General features: G+C 37.7%; 1 protein-coding gene across 1 annotated transcript in view; it reads right to left on the reverse strand.

Annotated features, from left to right (window-relative positions):
* The window catches only part of TMPRSS15 (transmembrane serine protease 15), a 156,545-nt gene that overhangs the window by 90,988 nt on the left and 41,789 nt on the right, over positions 1–23,768 (reverse strand). Inside the window, exons 8-9 of the mRNA XM_040227475.1 lie at positions 8,806–8,912; positions 101–241 (exon numbers count right to left, since the gene is read on the reverse strand). Of these exons, the coding sequence (XP_040083409.1) occupies positions 101–241; positions 8,806–8,912 (248 nt within the window). The remainder of the gene's footprint in view (positions 1–100; positions 242–8,805; positions 8,913–23,768) is intronic.

The raw sequence follows: 23,768 nt of genomic DNA on the forward strand, positions 1-23,768 counted from the left end.
ATGATCCTTTTCTAAAATATTAGGTTCTGTTGCTTTTAAAATTCCATTATAGCATTAAAGCACCTGAAGATTCAAAGGCTAAGGAATAAACAGTACTTACTATTAAGCTCTTTGCTGTTAAATGTAGTGTATGTTACTTTGAAACCAATATAATCACTTTCATCAGATTGTATAAGAAAAGTGGCAGTAACTTGATTGGAAAAAATCCTAATTATGCCAGGATTCTTTGACCAGAGAGAAGCTACAAAAAATAAGAAAAAAAGAAAGAATGTTATATGTACATATGTATCTATTCACTTCTCTATTGATGTGTTTATCATTCATCTATCCATTCATCATTCTATTGATCTATCAATCTTTTATCTGATCCTGAGGTTAACTGAAAGCATTAGTCCTAAAATTAATTTATTTGAAATAAAGTGTCCCTTGTTCTATTATAATAATATTTCAAATTAGAAGTATATAAGTTAAAAAGTTATGAAACAAAAAATGACTTTAATACTATCAGTATTTCCCATGTTATACTAATAGGGGCTAATTGATGCTTTTGAACTGTGGTGTTGGAGAAGACTCTTGAGAGTCCCTTGGACTGCAAGGAGATCCAACCAGTCCATCCTAAAGGAGATCAGTCCTGGGATTTCTTTGGAAGGAACGATGCTAAGGCTGAAACTCCAATACTTTGGCTACCTCATATGAAGAGTTGACTCATTGGAAAAAAGTCTGATGCTGGGAGGGATTGCGGGCAGGAGGAGAAGGGGATGAAAGAGGATGAGATGGCTGGATGGCATCACTGACTGGATGGACTTGAGTTTGAATCAACTCCGGGAGATGGTGATGGACAGGGAGGCCTGGCGTGCTGTGATTCATTGAGTCTCAGAGTGGGACACGACTGAGCAACTGAACTGAACTGAACTGAACTGAAACTTCATCAAAATAATAGAAATAAGGGTATCTGTTTCTTTATTTACATAACTGTAGGACCTCAAATGGCACCCCACTCCAGTACTCTTGCCTGGAAAATCCCATGGACAGAGGAGCCTTGTAGGCTGCAGCCCATGGGATCCCTAGGAGTCGGACATGACTGAGTGATTTCACTTTCTCTTTTCACTTTCATGCACTGGAGAAGGAAATGGCAACCCACTCCAGTGTTCTTGCCTGGAGAGTCCCAGTGACAGCGGAGCCTGGTGGGCTGCCGTCTATGGGGTCGCACAGAGTCAGACATGACTGAAGCAACATAGCACGACCTCACAAAACTCCCAGGCAACTTAAGTATTGTTTCTACAGAATTCTATATTGATCTTGTGTGCTGTGCTTAGTCGGTCAGTCGTGTCCAGCTCTTTACAACCCCATGGACTGTTGCCATGCTTCTCTGTCCATGGGATTCTACAGGCAAGAATACTGGAGTGGGTCGCCATGCCCTCCTCCAGGGGATCGTCCCAACTCAGGGATGGAATCTAGGTCTGCTACATTGCAGGCAGATTCTTTACTGTCTGAGGCACCAGGGAAGCCTATATTGACCTAGTCACTTTTCTATCTTAATTCTAGCTACAAAAGGTATTATCTTTCAAAATCTTTGATTCTCACGAATTTATATAGTGCTTGAGAAATAAGTACTCATGTGATTTTTTAAAAAGTATTGTTATATAATATTTTCTTTTTATAAAAATTTGCTTTTAGCACATACATTTTCAAAAGGGGTAATATTGCCTCTTAGATGGTAAAATTTTTCAGGGGCAGAAGAAAAATTCTTAGTTTTTATAATTGTTAAAAAACTATAAATGATAAAATTTTTATCAGAAGCAGAAGAAAAGTTCTTAGATATTCATACAGTACAGGTATAGACAATATCTGAAATATTAAAATTTCATGGGTGAGCAGCAGGGGGGAAAACATCTAAAAAGTTTCTTAGTAGGAATAATAAAATAGGGTAGGAAATAGTAGCTTAAATTTTAGTGTAACAGTTTGAACTGCGTATCAGATTCAAGTTTACGAAAGTTATTATGCTTGCAAGTTGAAGACAAAGCATCACTGTTACTTATTGAGTTCCAAAGAAAAATGCTTTCAAAACTACTGAAAAATTCTGTGCTTATTGTGTAGAAATTAGTGAAAAATGTGATACATGCATGACAATTTCAGTAACATCTAATGGAAAGAAAGCCATGGATAAGCTTTCACTTATATTTTACTCTTTTTCCCAATAAAGCTGTATTTCATTCTTTCAGTATTTTCTCCTGAAGAATTCCATTGGTTATTTGGATTCCTTCTACTAGCATATGTAACTGTGTAGTCTAAATGGTTGGGCTTCTCTGGTAGCTCAGATGGTAACTAATCTGCCTGCAATGCGGGAGACTGGGGTTCAATCCCTTGGTAGGGAAGATCTTCTGGAGAAGGGAATGGCAACCCACTCCAGTATTCTTTTTTTTTTTTTTTTTAAAGTTGATTGTCTTTAATTAACTTTAAAAAGTTTGTCGCACATACACAGATTTGTCCCACATACACACAAACAAAAGTTTGTCCCACATCTTCAACTAGCCAGAAAGGAACCTTTAAATATCTATTAATATTTTTTTCTATTTGTTCTTTTTTTTAATATAAATTTATTTATTTTAATTGGAGGTTAATTACTTTACAATATTGTATTGGTTTTGCCATACATCAACATGAATCCGCCACAGGTATACACTTTACTCCAGTATTCTTGCCTGGAGAATTCCATGGGCAGAGGAGCCTGCTGGTCTACAGTCGATGGGGTTGCAAAGAGCTAGACACGATTGGGCAGCTAACACACACACACACAATCCAATGGTTCCCACATTGAAACTTTTTGTAGTCCATAAATGTCTAGTTGCTTAAAGGATGTGAATATTTTAGAAATTTTGCTTCAAAGCTATCTGCCTATCTTTCTTGCTTTCTTTTCTATAGCAATAAAGTTTTTGGGGAAAATGACTTCTGGTAGGATCTGACTGTAGCTATTGGTTCAATAGGGACTTCCCTCATGCCTCAGTAGTAAAGAATCTGCCTACCAATGCAGTAGATGTGGGTTTGATCCCTGGGTCAGGAAGATACCCTGAGAAGGAAGTGGCAGCCCACTCCAATATTCATGCCTTGGAAATCCAATGGACAGAGTAGCCTGGCAGGCTAATGTCCATGGGTTTGCAAAGAGTTGGATATGATTGAGTGACTAATACACACACACCACACTGTGGTTATTTTTGTCATAGGACAAGTTGACAATTCAAGAGGTGCCTCAAGAAGATCCATTATGTTTATTACATATCTTCACCTATACTATACCCATTTTTGTGTGATTCAGTTTTAAAAACATGGCCTTAAACTATAACTTCCAATACTAAGAATATGATAATAACAGTCCTTTGGGAATGGAACAACAGCTAAGCATTTAGGATATAAAGAAAAGAGTAATAAGTACACACAGAGAAAAAATGATTTTCTGAGACTGGCAACTTGAAATTGCTTTCAGCATTCTCTAAAGGCTGTTTTTTTATGTCTTTCTTTGCAGATCCATAAATATATATATATGTATTTTTGAATGAAATATTAACTGAATATTTATCATCTTCTATAATTTTCATTATAGGGGACTGGAATGTAAAAGTAGGAAGTCAAGAAACACCTGGAGTAACAGGCAAATTTGGCCTTGAATACAGAATGAAGCAGGGCAAAGGTTAATAGAGTTTTGCTAACAGGATGCACTGATCATAGCAAACACCCTCTTCCATAAAACAAGAGAAGACTCTACACATGGACATCATCAGATGGTCAACATCAAAATCAGATTGATTATATTCTTTGCAGCCAAAATGTAGAAGCTCTATACAGTCAGCAAAAACAAGACTGGGAGCTGACCATGGCTCAGATCATGAACTCCTTATTGCCAAATTCAGACTTAAACTGAAGAAAGTGGGGAAAACCACTAGACCATTCAAGTATGACCTAAATCAAATCCCTTACGATTATACAGTGGAAGTGGGAAACAGATTTAAGGGACTAGATCTGATAGATAGAGTGCCTGATGAACTATGGATGGAGGTTCGTGATATTGTACAGGAGGCAGTGATCAAGACCATCCCCAAGAAAAAGAAATGCAAAAAAGCAAAATGGCTGTCTGAGGAGGTCTTACAAATAGCTGTGAAAAGAATAGAAGTGAAAAGCAAAGGAGAAAAGGAAAGATATACCCATTTGAATGCAGAGTTCAAAACAATAGCAAGAAAAGATAAGAAAGCCTTCTTCAGCGATCAATGCAAAGAAATAGAGGAAAACAATAGAATGGGAAAGACTAGAGATCTCTTCAGGAAAAATAGAGATACCAAGGGAACATTTCATGCAAAGATGGGCTCCATCAAGGACAGAAATGGTCTGGACCTAACAGAAGCAGAAGATATTAAGAAGAGGTGGCAAGAATACACAGAAGAATTATACAAAAAATCTTCACGACCCAGATGATCACGATGGTATGATCCCTCACCTAGAGCCAGACATCCTGGAATGCAAAGTCAAGTGGGCCTTAGGAAGTATCACTACGAACAAAGCTACAGGAAGTAATGGAATTCCAGTTGAGCTATTTCAAATTCTAAAAGATGATGCTGTGAAAGTGCTGCACTCAATATGCCAGCAAATTTGGAAAACTCAGCAGTGGCCACAGGACTGGAAAAGGTCAGTTTTCATTTCAAAAAGGCAATGCCAAAGAATGCTCAAACTACTGCCCCATTGCACTCATCTCACATGCTAGTAAAGTAATGCTCAAAATTCTCTATCCCAGGCTTCAACAATATGTGAACTGTGAGTTTCCAGATGTTCAAGCTGGTTTTAGAAAAGGCAGAAGAACCAGAGATCAAATTGCCAACATCCGCTGGATCATTGAAAAAACAAGAGAGTTGCAGAAAAACAACAACAACAACATCTATTTCTGCTTCATTGACTATGTCAAAGCCTTTGTGTGGACAACAACAAACTGTGGAATATTCTGAAAGAAATGGGAATACCAGATCACCTGACCTGCCTCTTGAGAAACCTATATACAGTCAGGAAGCAACAGTTAGAACTGGACATGGAACAACAGACTGGTTCCAAATAGGAAAAGGAGTACTTCAAGGCTATATATTGTCACCCTGCTTATTTAACTTATATGCAGAGTACCTCATGAAAAACCCTGGACTGGATGAAGCACAAGCTGGAGTCAAGATGCTGGGAGAAATATGAAAAACCTCAAATATGCAGATAATGCCGCCTTTATGACAGAAAATGAAAAGGAAATAAAGAGCCTCTTGATGAAAGTGGAAGAGGAGACTGAAAAAGTTGGCTTAAAGCTCAACACTCAGAAAACGAAGATCATTGCATCTGGTCGCATCACTTCATGGCAAAAATGGGGAAACAGTGGAAACAGTGACAGACTTTATTTTCTGGGGCTCAAAATCACTGTAGATGGTGACTTCAGCCATGAAATTAAAAGATGCTTTCTCCTTGAATGGAAAGTTATGACCAACCTAGAGAGCATATTAAAAAACAGAGGCATTACTTTGCCAACAAAGGTCCGTCTAGTCAAGGCTATGGTTTTTCCAGTGTTCATGTATGAATGTGAGAATTGGACTGTGAAGAAAGCTGAGCAGCGAAGAATTGATGCTTTTGAACTGTGGTGTTGGAGAAGACTCTTGAGAGTCCCCTGGACTGCAAGGAGATCCAACCAGTCCATCCTAAAGGAGACCAGTCCTGAGTGTTCACTGGAAGGACTTATGTTGAAGCTGAAACTCCAATCCTTTGGCCACCTGATGCAAATGACTGACTCATTGCAAAAGACCCTGAGGCTGGGAAAAATTTAAGGCGGGAGGAGAATGAGGAGACCGAGGATGAGGTAGTTGGATGGCATCACCAACTCAATGGACATGAGTTTTAGTAAATTCCAGGAGTTGGTGATGGACAGGGAGGCCTGACATGCTGTGGTTCATGGGGTTGTAAGGAGTCGGACATGACTGAACGACTTAACTGAACTAAACCATTTCAACACCCAGCACTGATAATAACTAACACTAATGAATTTAATACTGTCCCTTTATAACTGTAACTTAAAGAAAACATGTTTGAACTATTCTGTTAATTTATTCTAATTTACTCTGATTCTCATACTTACTTGGAAATAAGTATTTCCAAATACTTCCTACTGCTCTCTACATCGTCTGTCTTTATGAATTGCCCATCTTTCTCTGAAACCTTCCACAAGAGAACTTTTACATCATGACTTTATATAAAAATGACTGAAAAATGCCTTTAAAATTTGTTTATACTGACATATTCCTCATCAAGTATGCAATAGCTATTTTATGGTGCTGGAAACTTGTATTTCTTATATTTCTTTACATAATCTGATTTTCATTGCTTTAATTAAAAATCTGTTTATTTCTATGCTATAAAGTTAATTATCTTTATTCTGAATTGTAATTTAATAAAAGTAAGTTTGTACATATCTCTCACAGAAAGAAACTTACTGAAATATTTAGAAAATAGATAAAAGTATCAGCATATTTAAAAAACAAAATACTTTTAAAACTGTAATACATATTATTGATCTCCATTGATTAACTACTATATACCATAATATATAAACCTGTTGATTTGAATTTAAATAAAAAATAGAAAATTTTTACTATATATCAGGCATGTGCTAGAATCTAGAGGTAAGATAGTTTAACCTATCTTCAAACAAGTTATTATTTTAAAATTTAAAATGTAATTTTAATAACAATGCCATTTCTCATATTTTTTCAAGTTAAACTAATAGATTTAATTTAAAAAACTTTGAAATATTTTCATATTTCAAAAAGACCCTAAAAACTAAACAACTACCTATTTATTATAATTTAAATTAGTTTTCTTGTTTTTTTTTTTCTATTTTCTATTTGGATATTTAGTTGTCTTATTGGATATTTATGATAATTATTTATGCATTATTCATATCACTATATCTAATGACTCGAAGATTTTGTTATATATTTCTGATGATCTAAGCATGTGAAAATAAGTAAAAATAGCATTCAGGCAAATTTTAGCTGTAGAGAAGAGAGCATGAGGGTAATTTCACCTACCACTTTGGCCAGTTAACCTCTATGAATTTAGTTTTTATCATCCATAAAATAAAGATTGTAACAACACCTACATAATATGGTTTACAGGAGCTTTTTTTCGAGTTAAGGTAATGATTACACTACTTTGAATATTTCAAGTGATCAAAGTATGCTAAATTTTATTATTAACATCACATTGGTCCTTGGAGAAATTTATATGAGCTGGGTTATTTATCCAGCTATGTAAATATTTATATTGACATAATTGGAATGAACTTGATTTATCAACTATAGAAATAAGTAGATTATGAAATGACTGGCCCATTTATTTAAGTCCAAATGTGACTTACCATGAGTTCATCTGTTTTATGTATACTCATTATTATATTTGTACTTGGAGCTTTTAAAGCACAATGAATTAATACACTGTGTTTGAAGTCAAGACTGTTTGGGTCTGATTTCTATCTCCAACACTAACTACCTTTGTGGACTTGTTGTCATTTAACTTCTTGGACATCACTTTCCTCTCTTGTAATGCATATTTTGCAGATTTATTAAAAATGTTAAATAAGATATCCACATAGAGCACTCAGTATGTTGAGTGCCATATTGAAAGCACCCAATAAAAAGTACATGTTATTATCATATGCTCAAATATTTCTCAGATCAATAAGTCAATCAAAGCATGTGTTAGATAAGACCTACTTTTCATTGCTCATAATTGCAATTTAAAAATCCAAAATTATTTATATATATATATATACAGCTCAGCTATACTGGTGGCTCAGCGGTAAGGAATCCACCTGCAATGCAGGAGCCCCAGGAAACACAGATCCAACCCCTGAGTCAGGAAAATCTCCTGGAGGAGGGCATGGCAACCCACTCCAGCATTCTTGCCTGGAGAATTCCATGGACAGAGAAGCCTGGCAGGCTACAGTCCATGGGATCGCAAAGAGTCAGACACGACTGAAATGACTTGGCATTCCTGAATATATGGAGCTATTGTTTAAACTTTAATGAGAGATACCTCTTGTAACCTCATCTTAGCTCTGCACTTGATTATTTCTCAAAAGTGTGAGGAAAGCTAGTTATTCCCTGGATTTCACTGTCACATTCATCCTTATTTTATTTCCTCCTTCATTCCTATTTTATTTTCCCTCCCATTTTTTTGGCTACCATGAATAGGTCTATGCATTTGGGGATCAGATGGTATAAAGTGGGGTAGCCACACATTTATTATTAGTGCTTTTTTCAGCTCCCACTGATGTCTACGTCCACAATGACAAATGGTTGCACAATACCACCCAAACCATCCACTTAAAGAGCTTACATCTTGATCTAGTCATTGTATTATCCATTTTACTGGCAGTAGTCCTGAAAGAGCCTGAGAAGCAGAGTGCATATTAAAAAGAGAAAAAAAAAATCAAATGTTGAAGAAAAATAGTCATTTTTATGGTTTGTTTGAATTTTGCTTAATGAGAAGTAACACGGGATAGAGTAAAATTCCACATGAAGAGGATCATGTGAAACAGTATCTCTTTTATTACTAAGAAGGTTGATTACACAGAGCACTAAATTATTAATTTTTATAATGAAGATCAGTTTTTCCTTTTAGAGACAAAGTACAAATTCATATTCAGCTCAAAATCAAAGTGAAAGCACAATCTACTCCATAAATTTTGTACATATTTTCATTTTGATAATGAACTGTATATTTGCTTTAACTTACCTCTTAAAATCTTGCTTGAACCCATTCCTTCATAAATATTTAATACATCTGCATAATATGTATTAAAATAATCAAAGTTCAGTTGAATGGAAAATCCTTGCTTTACACTAAATTAAAAGCAAAAAAAAAATAGATTATTAAACATTTAACAGTTGGCACAACTCAATGCATTCTCAAATGTTAATGTATTATTCCAAATGTAATAAAAATATATAACCTGTGATGGACACTCACAAATATTTAAATGTAAAGAATGGTATTTGTAACACAATATTGTACTTCAGCTCTCTGGAACTCTTTTAATTTGCATGACTGAAACTCTATCCACTGATCAGTAACTCCCCACTGTTTCCACTGCTCTACTTTTTGTCTCTATCATTTTGAATGCTTTAGATACTTCATGTAAGTGAAATCATGCAAGATTTGTCCTCCTGTGACTGGTTTATTTCACTTAGTATAATGTCCTTAAGGTGCGACCATGTTATCACAGGTTTTTCATCTGCTGTAAAGATAGGATTTCCCTCTTTTAATGACTGAATAATATTCCACTGTATAGATAGTGAAACCATAGTTTCTTTATCCATTTATCTGTGAATAAACATTTAGGCTAGTAATAAATGTTTTAGGCTGTGTAGGCTGTTTCTAATTTAGGCTGTTTCTACATCTTGGCTATTGTGAATAATGCTATAATGAACATAGGAATTTGTATCTTTTAGAGATCTTGATTTCAATTCTTTTGAATAAATACTCAAAGAAATCATATTGCTAGATCATATAGTAGTTATATTTTTACATCTTTAGGGAAATTTCATACTGCTTTCTATAATAACATACTATTTTACATTGCAATTAACAGCACACAAGTGTTCCAGTTTTTCCACACCCTCACCAATATTTATAATGTTCTGATTTTTTTGATAATGACCATTATTATTTTGATTTGCATTTCCATGATGATTATTGATGTTTGCCATTCGTATGTCTTTTTTTAAAAAAGAAATATCTATTGAGACCTCTGCCCAATGTTTATTTAGTTTATTTTGCTATTGAGCTTTGAAGGAATTCCTTATATATTTTGGATATTAACTCCTTATGAGAAAATGGTCTGCAAATATTTTCGTACATCCCTTAGGTTGCCTTTTCATGCTGTTTCCTTTACTGTCTGGAAGGTTTTTAATGAGATATACTGCCATTTGTTGATTTTTGCTTTTGTTGCCTGTGCTTTTGTTTACAAATTCAGGAAATCATTGTGAAGACCAAAGCTATGAAGTTTTCCCTCCATATTTTCTTCTATGAGATTTATAATTTCAGGTCTTACATTTAAACCTTTACTTAATTTTGAGTTGGTTTTGTGTATGGTGTAAGATAAAGGCAAATTTTGTTCTGCATTAGAATATCTAGTTTTACCAACACCATTTGTTGAAGAGAAAGCTGTTTCCCCATCTTGTGGTTTTTCCATACTTGTTAAAGATGATTTGATCATATATATGTGGGCTATTTCTGTCCTTTCTGTTCTTCTTCATTGGTCTATATGTCTATTTTTATGCTGGAACTATACTTACTGGAGAAGGAAATGGCAACCCACTCCAGTGTCCTTGCTTGGAGAATCCCAGGGATGGGGAAGCCTGGTGGGCTGCCATCTATGGGGTCGTACAGAGTTGGACATGACTGAAGCAACTTAGCAGTAGCGTACTTACTGATTACCATAGCTTTGTAATATAGTTTGAAATCAAGACATGTGAGGCTTTGTTCTCTTTCTCAAAATTGCTTTAGCTATTCTGGGTCCTTTGTGATTCAATGTGAATTTTAAGATTCTTTTTTCCAAGTTTTTTTAAGGTCATTGGGACTTTCATAGGGATTGTGATAAACTTATAGATCATTTTCAGTAGTAAGGACATTATTAGATTATGTTACTATATTTTAACAACATTATCTTCCAATTCATAAATGTGAGATGCTTTTCCATTTGTCTTTAAATTATGTCAGCCATGTTTAATTATTTTCACTGTTTAAAACTTCTACCTCGGGGAATTCAGAAGATGGTGGAGGAATAGGATGGGGAAACCACTTTCTCCCCCACAAATTCATCAAAAGAACATTTCAACACTGAGTAAATTCTACAAAACAAATTCTGAATGCTGGCAGAGGACATCAGGCACCCAGTAAAGCAGATCATTGTCTTCAAAAACAGGTAGGAAAAATATAAAAGATGAAAAAGAGACAAAGGAGGTAGGGAGGGAGCTCCATCCTGGGAAGGGAGTCCCATGCTGGGAAGGGAGTCTTAAAAAGAGAGAAGTTTCCAAACACCAGGAAACACTCTCAGTCCCGAGTCTGTGGTGAGCCTTGGAAGCACAGAGGGCAACATAACAGGGAAGAAAAATAAATAATTAATTAAAACCAACAGATAACGAGCCCAGTGGTAACTCCCCTAGCAGAGAAGCAGCACAGACGCCTGCATCTGCCACTAGCAAGTGGAGGCTAGGCAGGGAGGCACGGGCTGCAGTGCTTAAGAATTGGGCTGGAATGCCCTGAATGTAACCAGAGCTAACTAACTTGGGCTAGCATACCAGACTGGGATAGCTACCACGTGAAAAGCTCTAACATAAGACACCACCAGGACCGCGCACAGAACAAAGGACAGAACAGAAATAGCCGGCTGCAGACCATCCCCCTCAGCTGGAACTCTTTTAATTTGCATGACTGGCAGGCAGCCAGAGCCATAAAGGGCTGGAAAGGGGCAACTGCAGTCCCAGAGAGACTTTACCTACCAAACTGCAAGCAGGCTTCTTTGCTAACTAAGACTTCTTGGGGTTCTGGACAGTCACCATCTGCTTGACAAGGGCTCCAGGGGTACACCCAGAAAACTGAGCAGCAGGGAAAGGTGATAAGTCACAGCAACTGCGCTGGCCAAACACCTGAGCTACTCGGTCCTGGGAAGGGCACAAAATGCAGGCCCAACCGAATCTGCACCTCTGAGGGCTACCTGAGAGCTGAGCCTGAGTGGCTTAGACCTGGAAGGTGCATGCAGACCAGGGCCAGCCTCAGATGGTTCCTGGCGGAGCAATGTAGAGCCTGAGCGGTGTGCCCCGTGTGCAGGGGCATGCCCAACGTGGCTGAGACATTGCAAGCACACGCGGTGTTGTTTGTTTGCAGCATCCCTCCCTCCCCACAGCGCGACTGAACAAGTGAGCCTAAAAAAAAGTGTCCACCACTGCCCACCTTGTGTCAGGGCAGAAATCAGACACTGAAGAGACCAGTAAACAGAAGAAGCTAAACAGAGGGAACCACCTTGGAAGTGACCCCACACTGACCACGACACCAGAGAAATTCCCAGAAATATCTTTACTATAGTTATGACCATTCTCTCTTTTTTTGTTGTTGTTGACATTGTTGTTTGATTGTTTTTTTCTTCTCTTCTCTTTCTTCTTTTTTTTTAACTTTTTAAAAATTTTAAGTCCTCTATTTCTCCTTCAATTTTAATTTTTATAACCTAATATCACTTTTCAAAAAAAAGACCCTATTTTTAAAGCAAACTCCGTATATATATATATTTGTGGTTGTTGTTGTTTAATAATTCTCATGACTTTTTTTTTCTTCTTGTTCTTCTTCTTTTCTTTAATATTGTATTTTTGAAAATCCAACCTCTACTCTAGATTTTTTAATCTTTGCTTTTTGGTATTTGATGTCAATTTTGTACATTTAAAAACCCAATCTTCAGTACCCAAGTTCACCTGAGAGCGAGATTACTGGCTTGACCACTCTCTCCTCCTTTGGACTCTCCTTTTTCGCCACCAGGTTGTCTCTGTCTCCTCCCTCCCCTTTCTCTTCTCGACCCAACTCTGTGAATCTCTGTGTGTTCCAGACAATGGAGAACACTTAGGGAACTGGTTACTGGTTGTATCTGTCTCTCTCCTTTTCATTTCCCTCTTTTATCCTCCTGGCCCCCTCTGTCTACTTCCTCCCTCTCCTCTTCCCTGTATAACTCCAAGAACATCTCTGAGTGGTCCAGACTGGGGAGCGCACATAAGGAAGTGATTACTGGCTAGCTTTCTCTCTCCTCTTTTGATCCCACCTCATCTCATTCCAGTCACCTCTAACTACCCCCTCCCTCTTCTCTTCTCCATGTAACTCAGTGAACCTCTCTGGGTGTCCTTCAATGTGGAGAAACTTTTCATCTTTAACCTAGATGTTTTATCATTGGTGCTGTATAGATGGAGAAGTCTTGAGGCCACTATAAAAATAAAACTGAAAACCAGAAGGAGGAGGCTTAAGTCCAAATCCTGAGAACATCAGAGAACTCCTGAATCCAGGGAACATTAATCGATAGGAGCTCATCAAATGCCTCCATACCTACACTGAAACCAAGCACCACCCAAGGGTCAACAAGTTCCAGAGCAAGGCATACCACGCAAATTCTCCAGCAACACAAGAACACACCCCTGAGCTTCAATATACAGGCAGCTTAAGTTACACCAAAACCATAGACGTTTCATAACTCATTACTGGACACTTCATTGCATCCAGAGAGAAGAAATCCAGCTCTACCCACAAGAACTCTGACAAAAGCTTCCCTAACCAAGAAACCTTGACAAGCCACTGATACAACCCCACCCACAGTGAGGAAACTCCATAATAAAGAGAACTCCACAAATTCCCAGAATACAGAAAGGCCACCCCAAACGCAGCAATATAACCAAGATGAAGAGACAGAGGAATACCCAGCAGGTAAAGGAACAGGAGAAAAGCCCATCAAACCAAATAAAAGAGGAAGAGATAGGGAATTTACCTGAGAAAGAATTCCAAATAATGATAGTGAAAATGATCCAAAATTTTGAAATCAAAATGGAATCACAGATAAACTGCCTGGAGACAAGGAATGAGAAGATGTGAGAAAGGTTTAACAAGGACATAGAAGAAATGAAAAAGAGTCAATATATAATGACTAATGCAATAAATGTGATCAGAAAGACTCTGGAGGCAACAAATAGTAGAATATCGGAGGCAGAAGATAGGATTAGTGAAATAGAAGATAGAATGGTAGAAATAATTGAATCAGAGAGGAAAAAAGAAAAATGAATTAAAAGAAATGAGGACAATCTCAGAGACCTCCAGGACAATATGAAATGCTCCAACATTCGAGCATTCTAGGAGTCCCAGAAGAAGAAGACAAAAAGAAAGACCATTAGAAGATACTTGAGCAAATAATAGTTGAAAACTTCCCTGAAATGGGGAAGGAAATAATCACCCAAGTCCAAGAAACCCAGAGAGTTCCAAACAGGATAAACCCAAGGCGAAACACCCCAAGACACATATTAATCAAATTAACAAAGATCAAACACAAAGAACAAATATTAAAAGCAGCAAGGGGAAAACAACAAATAACACACAAGGGGATTCCCATAAAGATAACAGTTGATCTTTCAATAGAAACACTTCAGGCCAGGAGGGAATGGCAGGACATACTTAAAGTGATGAAAGAAGATAACCTACAGCCCAGATTACTGTACTCAGCAAGGATCTCATTCAAACATGAGGAAGAAATCAAAAGCTTTATAGACAAGTGAAAGCTGAGAGAATTCAGCACCACCAAACCAGCTCTCCAACAAATGCTAAAGGATATTCTCTAGACAGGAAATACAAAAAGGGTGTATAAACCTGAACCCAAAACAATAAAGTAAATGGCAATGGGATCATACTTATCAATAATTACCTTAAATGTAAAAGGGTTGAATGCCCCAACCAAAAGGCAAAGACTGGCTGAATGGATACAAAAACAAGACCCCTATATATGCTGCCTACAAGAGACCCACCTCAGAACAAGGGACACATACAGACTGAAAGTGAAGGGCTAGAAAAAGATATTCCATGCAAATAGAGACCAAAAGAAAGCAGGAGTAGCAATACTCATATCCGATAAAATAGACTTTAAAACAAAGGCTGTGAAAAGAGACAAAGAAGGCCACTACATAATGATTAAAGGATCAATCCAAGAAGAAGATATAACAATTATAAGTATATATGCACCCAACCTAGGAGCACCACAATATGTAAGACAAATGCTAACAAGTATAAAAGGGGAAATGTATAATAACACAATAATAGTGGGGGACTTTAATACCCCACTTACATCTATGGACAGATCAACTAAACAGAAAATTAACAAAGAAATGCAAACTTTAAATGATACAATAGACCAGTTAGACCTAATTGATATCTATAGGACATTTCACCCCAAAACAATGAATTTCACCTTTTTCTCAAGTGCTCACGGAACCCTTCTCCAGGATAGATCACATCCTGGGCCATAAATCTAACCTTGATAAATTCAAACAAATCGAAATCATTCCAAGCATCTTTTCTGACCATAATGCATTAAGATTAGATCTCAATTACAGGAGAAAAACTATTAAAAATCCCAACATATGGAGGCTGAACATGCTTCTGAATAACCAACATGCTTCTGAATAACCAACAAATCACAGAAGAAATCAAAATATGCATAGAAATGAATGAAAATGAAAACACAACCACCTGAAACCTGTGGGACACTATAAAAGCAGTGCTAAGAGGAAAGTTCATAGCGATACAGGCATACCTCAAGAAACAAGAAAAAAGTCAGATAGATAACTTAACTCTACACCTAAAGCAGCTAGAAAAGGAAGAAGTGGAGAACCCCAGGGTTAGTAGAAGGAAAGAAATCTTAAAAATTAGGGCAGAAATAAATGCAAAAGAAACAAAAGAGACCATAGCAAAAATCAACAAAGCCCAAAGCTGGTTCTTTGAAAGGATAAATAAAATTGACAAACCATTAGCCAGACTCATCAAGAAACAAAGGGAGAAAAATCAGATCAATAAAATTAGAAATGAAAATGGAGAGATAACAACAGACAACACAGAAATACAAAGGATCATAAGAGACTACTATCAGCAATTATATGCCAATAAAATGGACAACGTGGAAGAAATGGACACAATCTTAGAAAAGAACAACTTTCCAAAACTGAACCAGGAAGAAGTGGAAAATCTTAACAGACCCATCACAAGCACGAAAATTGAAACTGTAATCAGAAACCTTCTAGCAAACAAAAGCCCATGTCCAGACGGCTTCAAACAAAAGCCCATGTCCAGACGGCTTCGCAGCTGAATTCTACCAAAAATTTTGAGAAGAGCTAACACCTATCCTACTCAAACTCTTCCAGAAAATTGCAGAGGAAGGTCAGCTTCCAAACTCATTCTATGAGGCCACCATCACCCTAATACCAAAACCTGACAAAGATATCACAAAAAAAAGAAAACTAGAGGCCAATATCACTGATGAACATAGATGCAAAAATCCTTAACAAAATTCTAGCAATCAGAATCCAACAACACATTAAAAAGATCATTCACCATGACCAAGTGGGCTTTATCCCAGGGATGCAAGGATTCTTCAATTTCTGCAAATCAATCAATGTAATTCACCACATTAAAAAATTGAAAAATAAAAGCCATATGATTATCTCAATAAATGCAGAGAAGGCCTTTGGCAAAATTCAACATCCATTTATGATAAAACCTCTCCAGAAAGCAGGAATAGAAGGAACATACCTCAACATAATAAAAGCTATATATGACAAACCCACAGCAAACATTATCCTCAATGGTGAAAAATTGAAATCATTTCCCCTAAAGTCAGGAACAAGACAAGGGTGCCCACTTTCACCGCTACTATTCAACATAGTTTTGGAAGTTTTGGCCACAGCAATCAGAGCAGGAAAAGAAATAAATGGAATCCAAATTGGAAAAGAAGAAGTAAAACTCTCACTGTTTGCAGATGACATGATCCTCTACATAGAAAACCCCAAAGACTCCACCAGAAAATTATTAGAGCTAATCAATGAATATAGTAAAGTTGCAGGATATAAAATCAACACTCAGAAATCTCTTGCATTCCTATACACTAATAATGAGAAAGTAGAAAAAGAAATTAAGGAAACAATTCCATTCACCATTGCAACAAAAAGAATAAAATACCTACCTGAAGAAACTAAAGACCTATATATAGAAAACTATAAAACACTGATGAAAGAAATCAAAGAGGACACAAATAGATGGAGAAATATACCATGTTCATGGATCGGAAGAATCAATGGATCAGAAGAATCAATATAGTGAAAAAGAGTATACTACCCAAAGCAATCTACAGATTCAATGCAATCCCTATCAAGCTACCAGCGGTATTTTTCACAGAGCTAGTACAAATAATTTCACAATTTGTATGGAAATACAAAAAACCTCGAATAGCCAAAGCAATCTTGATAAAGAATGGACCTGGAGGAATCAACATGCCTGACTTCAGGCTCTACTACAGAGACACAGCCATCAAGACAGTATGGTATTGGCACAAAGACAGAAATATAGATCAATGGAACAAAATAGAAAGCCCAGAGATAAATCCACACACCTATGGACACCTTATCTTTGACAAAGGAGGCAAGAATATACAATGGAGTAAAGACAATCTCTTTAACAAGTGGTGCTGGGAAAACTGGTCAACCACTTGTAAAAGAATGAAACTAGATCATTTTCTAACACCATACACAAAAATAAACTCAAAATGGATTAAAGATCTAAATGTAAGATCAGAAATTATAAAAATCCTAGAGGAGAACATAGGCAAAACACTCTCCAACATAAATCACAGCAGGATCCTCTATGATCCACTTCCCAGAATATTGGAAATAAAACCAAAAATAAACAAATGGGATCTAATTAAAATTAAAAGCTTCTGCACAACAAAGGAAACTATAAGCAAGGTGAAAAGACAGCCTTCTGAATGGGAGAAAATAATAGCAAATGAAGCAACTGACAAACAACTAATCTCAAAAATATACAAGCAAATTATGCAGCTCCAGTCCAGAAAAATAAACGACCCAATCAAAAAATGGGCCAAAGAACTAAATACACATTTCTCCAAAGAAGACATACGGATGACTAACAAACACATGGAAAGATGCTCAACATCACTCATTATCAGAGCAATGCAAATCAAAACCACAGTGAGGTACCATTTCACACCAGTCAGATTGGCAGTGATCCAAAAGTCTACAAGCAATAAATGCTGGAGAGGGTGTGGAGAAAAGGGAACCCTCCTACACTGTTGGTGGGAATGCAAACTAGTACAGCCACTATGGAGAACAGTGTGGAGATTCCTTAAAAAATTGCAAATAGAACTGCCTTATGACCCAGCAATCCCACTGCTGGGCATACACACTGAGGAAACCAGAATTGAAAGAGACACATGTACCTCAATGTTTCTCACAGCACTGTTTATAATAGCCAGGACATGGAAAAAACCTCGATGTCCATAAGCAGATGAATGGACAAGAAAGCTGTGGTACATATACACAATGGAGTATTACTCAGCCATTAAAAAGCATACATTTGAATCAGTTCTAATGAGGTGGATGAAACTGGAGCCGATTATACAGAGTGAAGTAAGCCAGAAAGAAAAGCACCAATACAGTATACTAACACATATACATGGAATGTAGAAAGATGGTAATGATAACCCTCTATGCGAGACAGCAAAAGAGGCACAGATGTATTGAACAGTGTTTTGGACTCTGTGGGAGAGGGAGAGGGTGGGATGATTTGGGAGGATGGCATTTAAACATGTATACTATCAGGTAAGATATGAATCGCCAGTCTATGTTCAATACAGGATACAGGATGCTTGTGGCTGGTGCACGGAGATGATCCAGAGAGATGATATGAAGTGGGAAGTGGGAGGGGGTTCAGGATTGGGAACTTATGTACACCCATGGCTGATTCATGTCAATGTATGGCAAAATGAATACAGCATTGTAAAGCAAAATAAAGTAAAAATAAAAAAAAGAAAACTTCTGCCTCCTTGTTTATTTGTAGTATTATACTTTATTCTTTTCACTGCTATTGTAAATGGGATTATTTTGTTGATTTTCTTTTTGCATGATTAGTGTGTAGAAACACAAGTGATCATTCTATGTGAATTTTTGTATCTTGTAACTTTTCTTAATTATTTTATTACTCAACATTTTTTCTCTTTTTTTTTCTGGTGAAATTTATGGTTTTCTATATATAAGATCTTGTCCTCTGTGAACAGAGATTTTTACATCTTCCTTTCTTATTTGGATACATAGCAATTTTTTTTTTCTTGCTTAATTGTTCTGCCTAGAACTTCCAGTACTATGTTGAATAAATGTGGTGAGAGGGGGTACTCCTTGTTTATTCCTGATCTTAGAGGAAAAGTCTTTACTTTTTCATCAGTTAGTATGCGTCTTGAGAAACCTATATGCAGGTCAGGAAGCAACAGTTAGAACTGGACATGGAAAAACAGACTGGTTCCAAATAGGAAAAGGAGTACGTCAAGGCTGTATATTGTCACCCTGCTTATTGAACTTATATGCAGAGTACATTGCTGGGAGCCAGCGTGAGGAATCCCACCCATGGCAAAGGTCATGAGGAAGGAAGCCTGACAAAATGCAAGGGCGTGATCAGGCTTCCGGAGTTCCCCCTGGAATTTCCTGAGCATCCACCCCCCAAAACCAGAGTCTGCCTGCTTTACTGTGTTATGCTTTCCATCTACTCTTCTGACATTAACAGGTGGTCCCCCCACCACCTTTTTCTGGAAAAAGTTAATTTAGAGCTTTTGGGTAATAAATCTCCTGGGCATAATAAGAGTATTTCAATCCCAAAACCCCTCTGATGGCTTTCTAGCCTGCCTGCTGGACTCTTACAGCTGTGCATGTGATTGTTTGAAGCCTCCACCACGAAAGGCACAGGAAGCCTAAAATATCCTAGGAATGTAGGGGCTTCCAAGGAGTCAAAATCAGTAGAATAGGACTGATTAAAGGTTTCACTTGTTGAGCCAATACTTGCTGCCAAATTTTCATATCTTTTATTTGTAGATATAGTTGGTATATAGAAAAAACAGGTAGTAGACCTGGTATTAGCAACATTAGATCTTTGAGTTAAGTACTTTCTTTGTTATAATCCACTGCACCTTTGTTCCACAGGAATGTAACTTTATTTAGTACTTTGAGGGTGATGCAGAGTAAAGAAAAAACACTTCTAGGGAAAAAGAGTTTTCTGGTTGATAGACATTTATCTAGGAAGAGAGCCATAAAAATGTTAACAGGCCTCTTGGCCAGAAGATAATGTAAACCGCCTGAGACCTTTTGTATATGGGAAGGTATGCAAAAAGAAAGCCTCAGTGAGGGTCAGGACTGCTGCCCCTGCATAACTCTGCATATTCCATTATTTCTTTATGTACAACTTGGGGTATATAAGCTGATTTTGAAAATAAAGTCTTGAGTCTTGCACCAATGCTGGGCTCCCCCATGTTGTTCTTTTCTCCCCTTTTCCAGCTGAATTCCCATCTGGAGCAAGGAGGCTCGCCAAGTCTACTTACTTGCTCTGGCTTCTAAGATCCACACGAGAGGGAGCCCATAGTGGGGCACCCTCTGCTATTGAAGTGGGCGCCGGTGGCCTAACGTAGATGGTGCAAATCTCTTGTCTCAAGGTTTTATTAGTTTTCCACATAAACCAAGTTATTCAGACTCTTTTCTCCACTAATTTTCCTATTACACTATTCTTTCCTTATCTCTTTATATTTCTAATTAAATAGTCCTTTCCCAGACTCCAACTCCGTCCCTGCTTCGAATTCCCTGGATCCACCTGGGCTGGACCCTGGCAGTACATCATGAGAAATGCTGGACTGGAAGAAGCACAAGCTGAAATCAAGATTTCTGGGAGAAATATCAATAACCTCAGATATCCAGAAGACACCACCCTTATGGCAGAAAGTGAAGAGGAACTAAAAAGCCTCTTGAGGAAAGTGAAAGAGGAGAGTGAAAAAGTTGGCTTAAACCTCAACATTCAGAAAATGAAGATCATGGCATCTGGTCTCACCACTTCATGGGAAATAGATGGGGAAACAATGGAAACAGTGACAGACTTTATTTTCTTGGGCTCCAAAATAACTGCGGACAGTGACTGCAGTCAAGGAGTTAAAAGACTCTTGCTCCTTGGAAGAAAAGCTATGAGAATAGCAGAGACAAGACTCTTCCAACAGGGGTCCATATAGTCTAAGCTATGATGTTACCAGTGGTCTTCTACAGACGTGAGAGTTGGACCCTAAAGAAGGCTGAATGCTGAAGAATTGACACTTTTAAACTGTGTTGTTTGAGAAGATTCTCGTGAGTCCCTTGGACTGCAAGGAGATCAAGCCAGTCAATCCTAAAGGAAATCAACAATGAGTACTCATTGGAAGGACTGAGGCTGAAGCTGAAGGTCCAATATTTTGGCCACCTGGTGCAGAAAGTCAACTCATTGGAAAAGGCCCTGATGCTGGGAGAGATTGAAGGCAGGAGGAGAAGGGGATGATAGAGGATGAGATGATTGGATGTCATCACTGACTCACAGGACATGAGTCTGAGCAAGCTTCAGGAGATGGTGAAGGACAGGGAAGCCTGGGGTGCTGCAGTCCCTGGGGTCACAAAGAATCAGACACGACTGAGTGACTGAAGAACAAGAGGCTGGCAGGTTTCTTTTTTGGTGGTTTCTGTTTCTTACTCTCTCTGGTGTCTGTAATGTGGGCTGCAAGTTTTCTCTTCCTACCACAGCAAGTCACCCCAGTCTCCCTTATTCTCTGTAGCCACCAGGTCATGCAAATTGTGCTGGCTCATCAGCTTCCCATTCATGTAAGTACACACCAGTTGCTGGGGAAGTTGTTGAAATAGCTAGAATGTTGGAAACTTCCTGCACTTCTTTCTTTTCACCTTTAGGGAGAAGTCTTGATTTGTTCATGCTTTCATAATTATATCAAGTCCTGCTGATCATAGCAAGCTGCACCCACTCCTATTTGTTCTCAGTATCTCTCAGACATTCAAACAATGCCAGGTCCATTCATTATATATATGAGAACAGAAACTAGTTCCTTTGGAAACTCTTGGAAAAGCTGGGACACTGGATGCATGTTCCACCCTCGTCTTTCCTTCCAAGGAAGAAGGAGAGAGTTAAGACCTGTGTTGGGTTGTGCTGTGTTGGGGGAAATGCTGATGGAGGTTAAAATGAACTTAATCTTCTTGCCCATTTCTTGGAGCCGTTCTTGTCTTTGCACTCACCCAGGGCATACAACTTCTAAACTGAATTCTGGAATTTTCATAAATATCTTTTGGTCCACACTTCATTGTTAATTTGATATATCTGTGTGGGAACAAAGGTGAGTCATTCCTGACTATAGAACATTTCCTTTCTCATCTGTATGAAAATCTCCTATGGTGTGATTTATTCATGGCAGGTTAAAAGTTGGGAACACCATTTATATACATCCTTTTTGCTAAGTCTTGAATAAAATTTGGGTCAGTTGCTATATATTTGATCTTTAAACTCTTGATTTGGTTGAATGGTTCAGTTGTTATGATGATCACAATAATCAAACTGCCAATGGCTGATCTACATTATGCTGAATGCTCTGTGGGGAAAGTGTTCAAATTTTAATTTTCAGATTGAGGAAATGTATCTAGGGCAATGCCTATTTATAATTACATTGTTTCACTGAAGTGTGGGATCAGAAATGCGAATAATTCTTTAGTGTTTTGGAGGAACAATGTTCCCCTGAACTCTTCACAAAGGAGGAAGCTGAACAGTAGAGCAAAACATGGGTGGTAATGTTGAAGCTGGCTAAATACTGAAAGGGCTGATAATAGGGAGATGGCTAATCTCCAGAGATAAGGAGACTGAAAAGACTCTTGACTTCAGAGGCTGACTGTGGAGGCTACTGACTGAACCAGGATTCCTGGCCAGGGACATGGCAAGTTCAGATTTTTGGTAAGTTACCAGTAATACTCAGTCAATTGAGAAACTGGGGACATTCATCACAAATAAAATAACAGTGATAAAGGAAAAAAAAATTAAAAATTAAAAGAAAAAAATTAAGACCAACACACTTTTAACCCTTAATAACATCATCAATTAAAAAAAAGTTTGATATTATCAATTCTATTTAGGATTGACTTCCCTTGTGGCTCAGATGGTAAAGTGTCTGCCTACAATGCGGAAGACCTGGGTTCAATCCCTAGGTCGGGAAGGTCCTCTGGAGAAGGAAATGGCAATCCACTCCAGTATTCTTGCCTGGAAAATCCCATGGATGGATAAGTGTGGTAGGCTACAGTCCATGGGTCACAAAGAGTTGGATACAACTGAGCGACTTCACTAAAGTCTTAGTGTAAAAAAAAAATTAAATTAAAAATATAATAAAAATAAAATTAATAAAATAAAATCTATTACTTGAAAGTTAAAAAAACAAATATAGTTAATTTTGAAACTCTGAATTTCATGGTAGGAAAATGTCAAGTTGGAGCACTACCTCGTTGTATAATATTCCTGATGATGGGCTGGAGGCAGGACTAGAGTTTAGTCTTCAAGGAATGGGGCTGACAACATTGAAATGGCCATGACCAGCAGTGCAGGATTAAAAGACATCTAAATAGAAATCTAGGTTTTTGGATCTGACCAGTGTTTATTGCTTGGAAAGTGAGGGTAGAGCACTAGCAGGTTGCTTATTTTTTTAAATACTGACATGTGGACTTCAACTGTGGGTATCAGATTCAGTGGTTCTGGAGTGGATTAGGGGATGTGTATTTTTATATGCTCCAGGTGTGAGGGCCATTGGAGGAAGATGGGCAGATACAGAGGATGCTGCCCTCATGGGCTACCCTCAGATGTATTCAGTAACCACAGAAGGTTGACAGAGGTGGGAGGAGATCAATATGAGGAGTATGAGCTCTTCCCGGCCCAGACTGAGAGAAGAACAAAGCAGGTGGTGGCAGCTGTTTAGAGGAATTCCACCTCCTAAAGGCCTCTTCAGGGATTGGGGGAAGTGAGCCTGCGAGTGAGACCTTTAGGGAATTCAACATCAAAGAAGAAGACAGATGAAGAAG

Source organism: Oryx dammah, unplaced genomic scaffold (genome assembly GCF_014754425.2).
Source record: "Oryx dammah isolate SB20612 unplaced genomic scaffold, SCBI_Odam_1.1 HiC_scaffold_2, whole genome shotgun sequence".
Lineage (NCBI taxonomy): Eukaryota > Metazoa > Chordata > Mammalia > Artiodactyla > Bovidae > Oryx > Oryx dammah.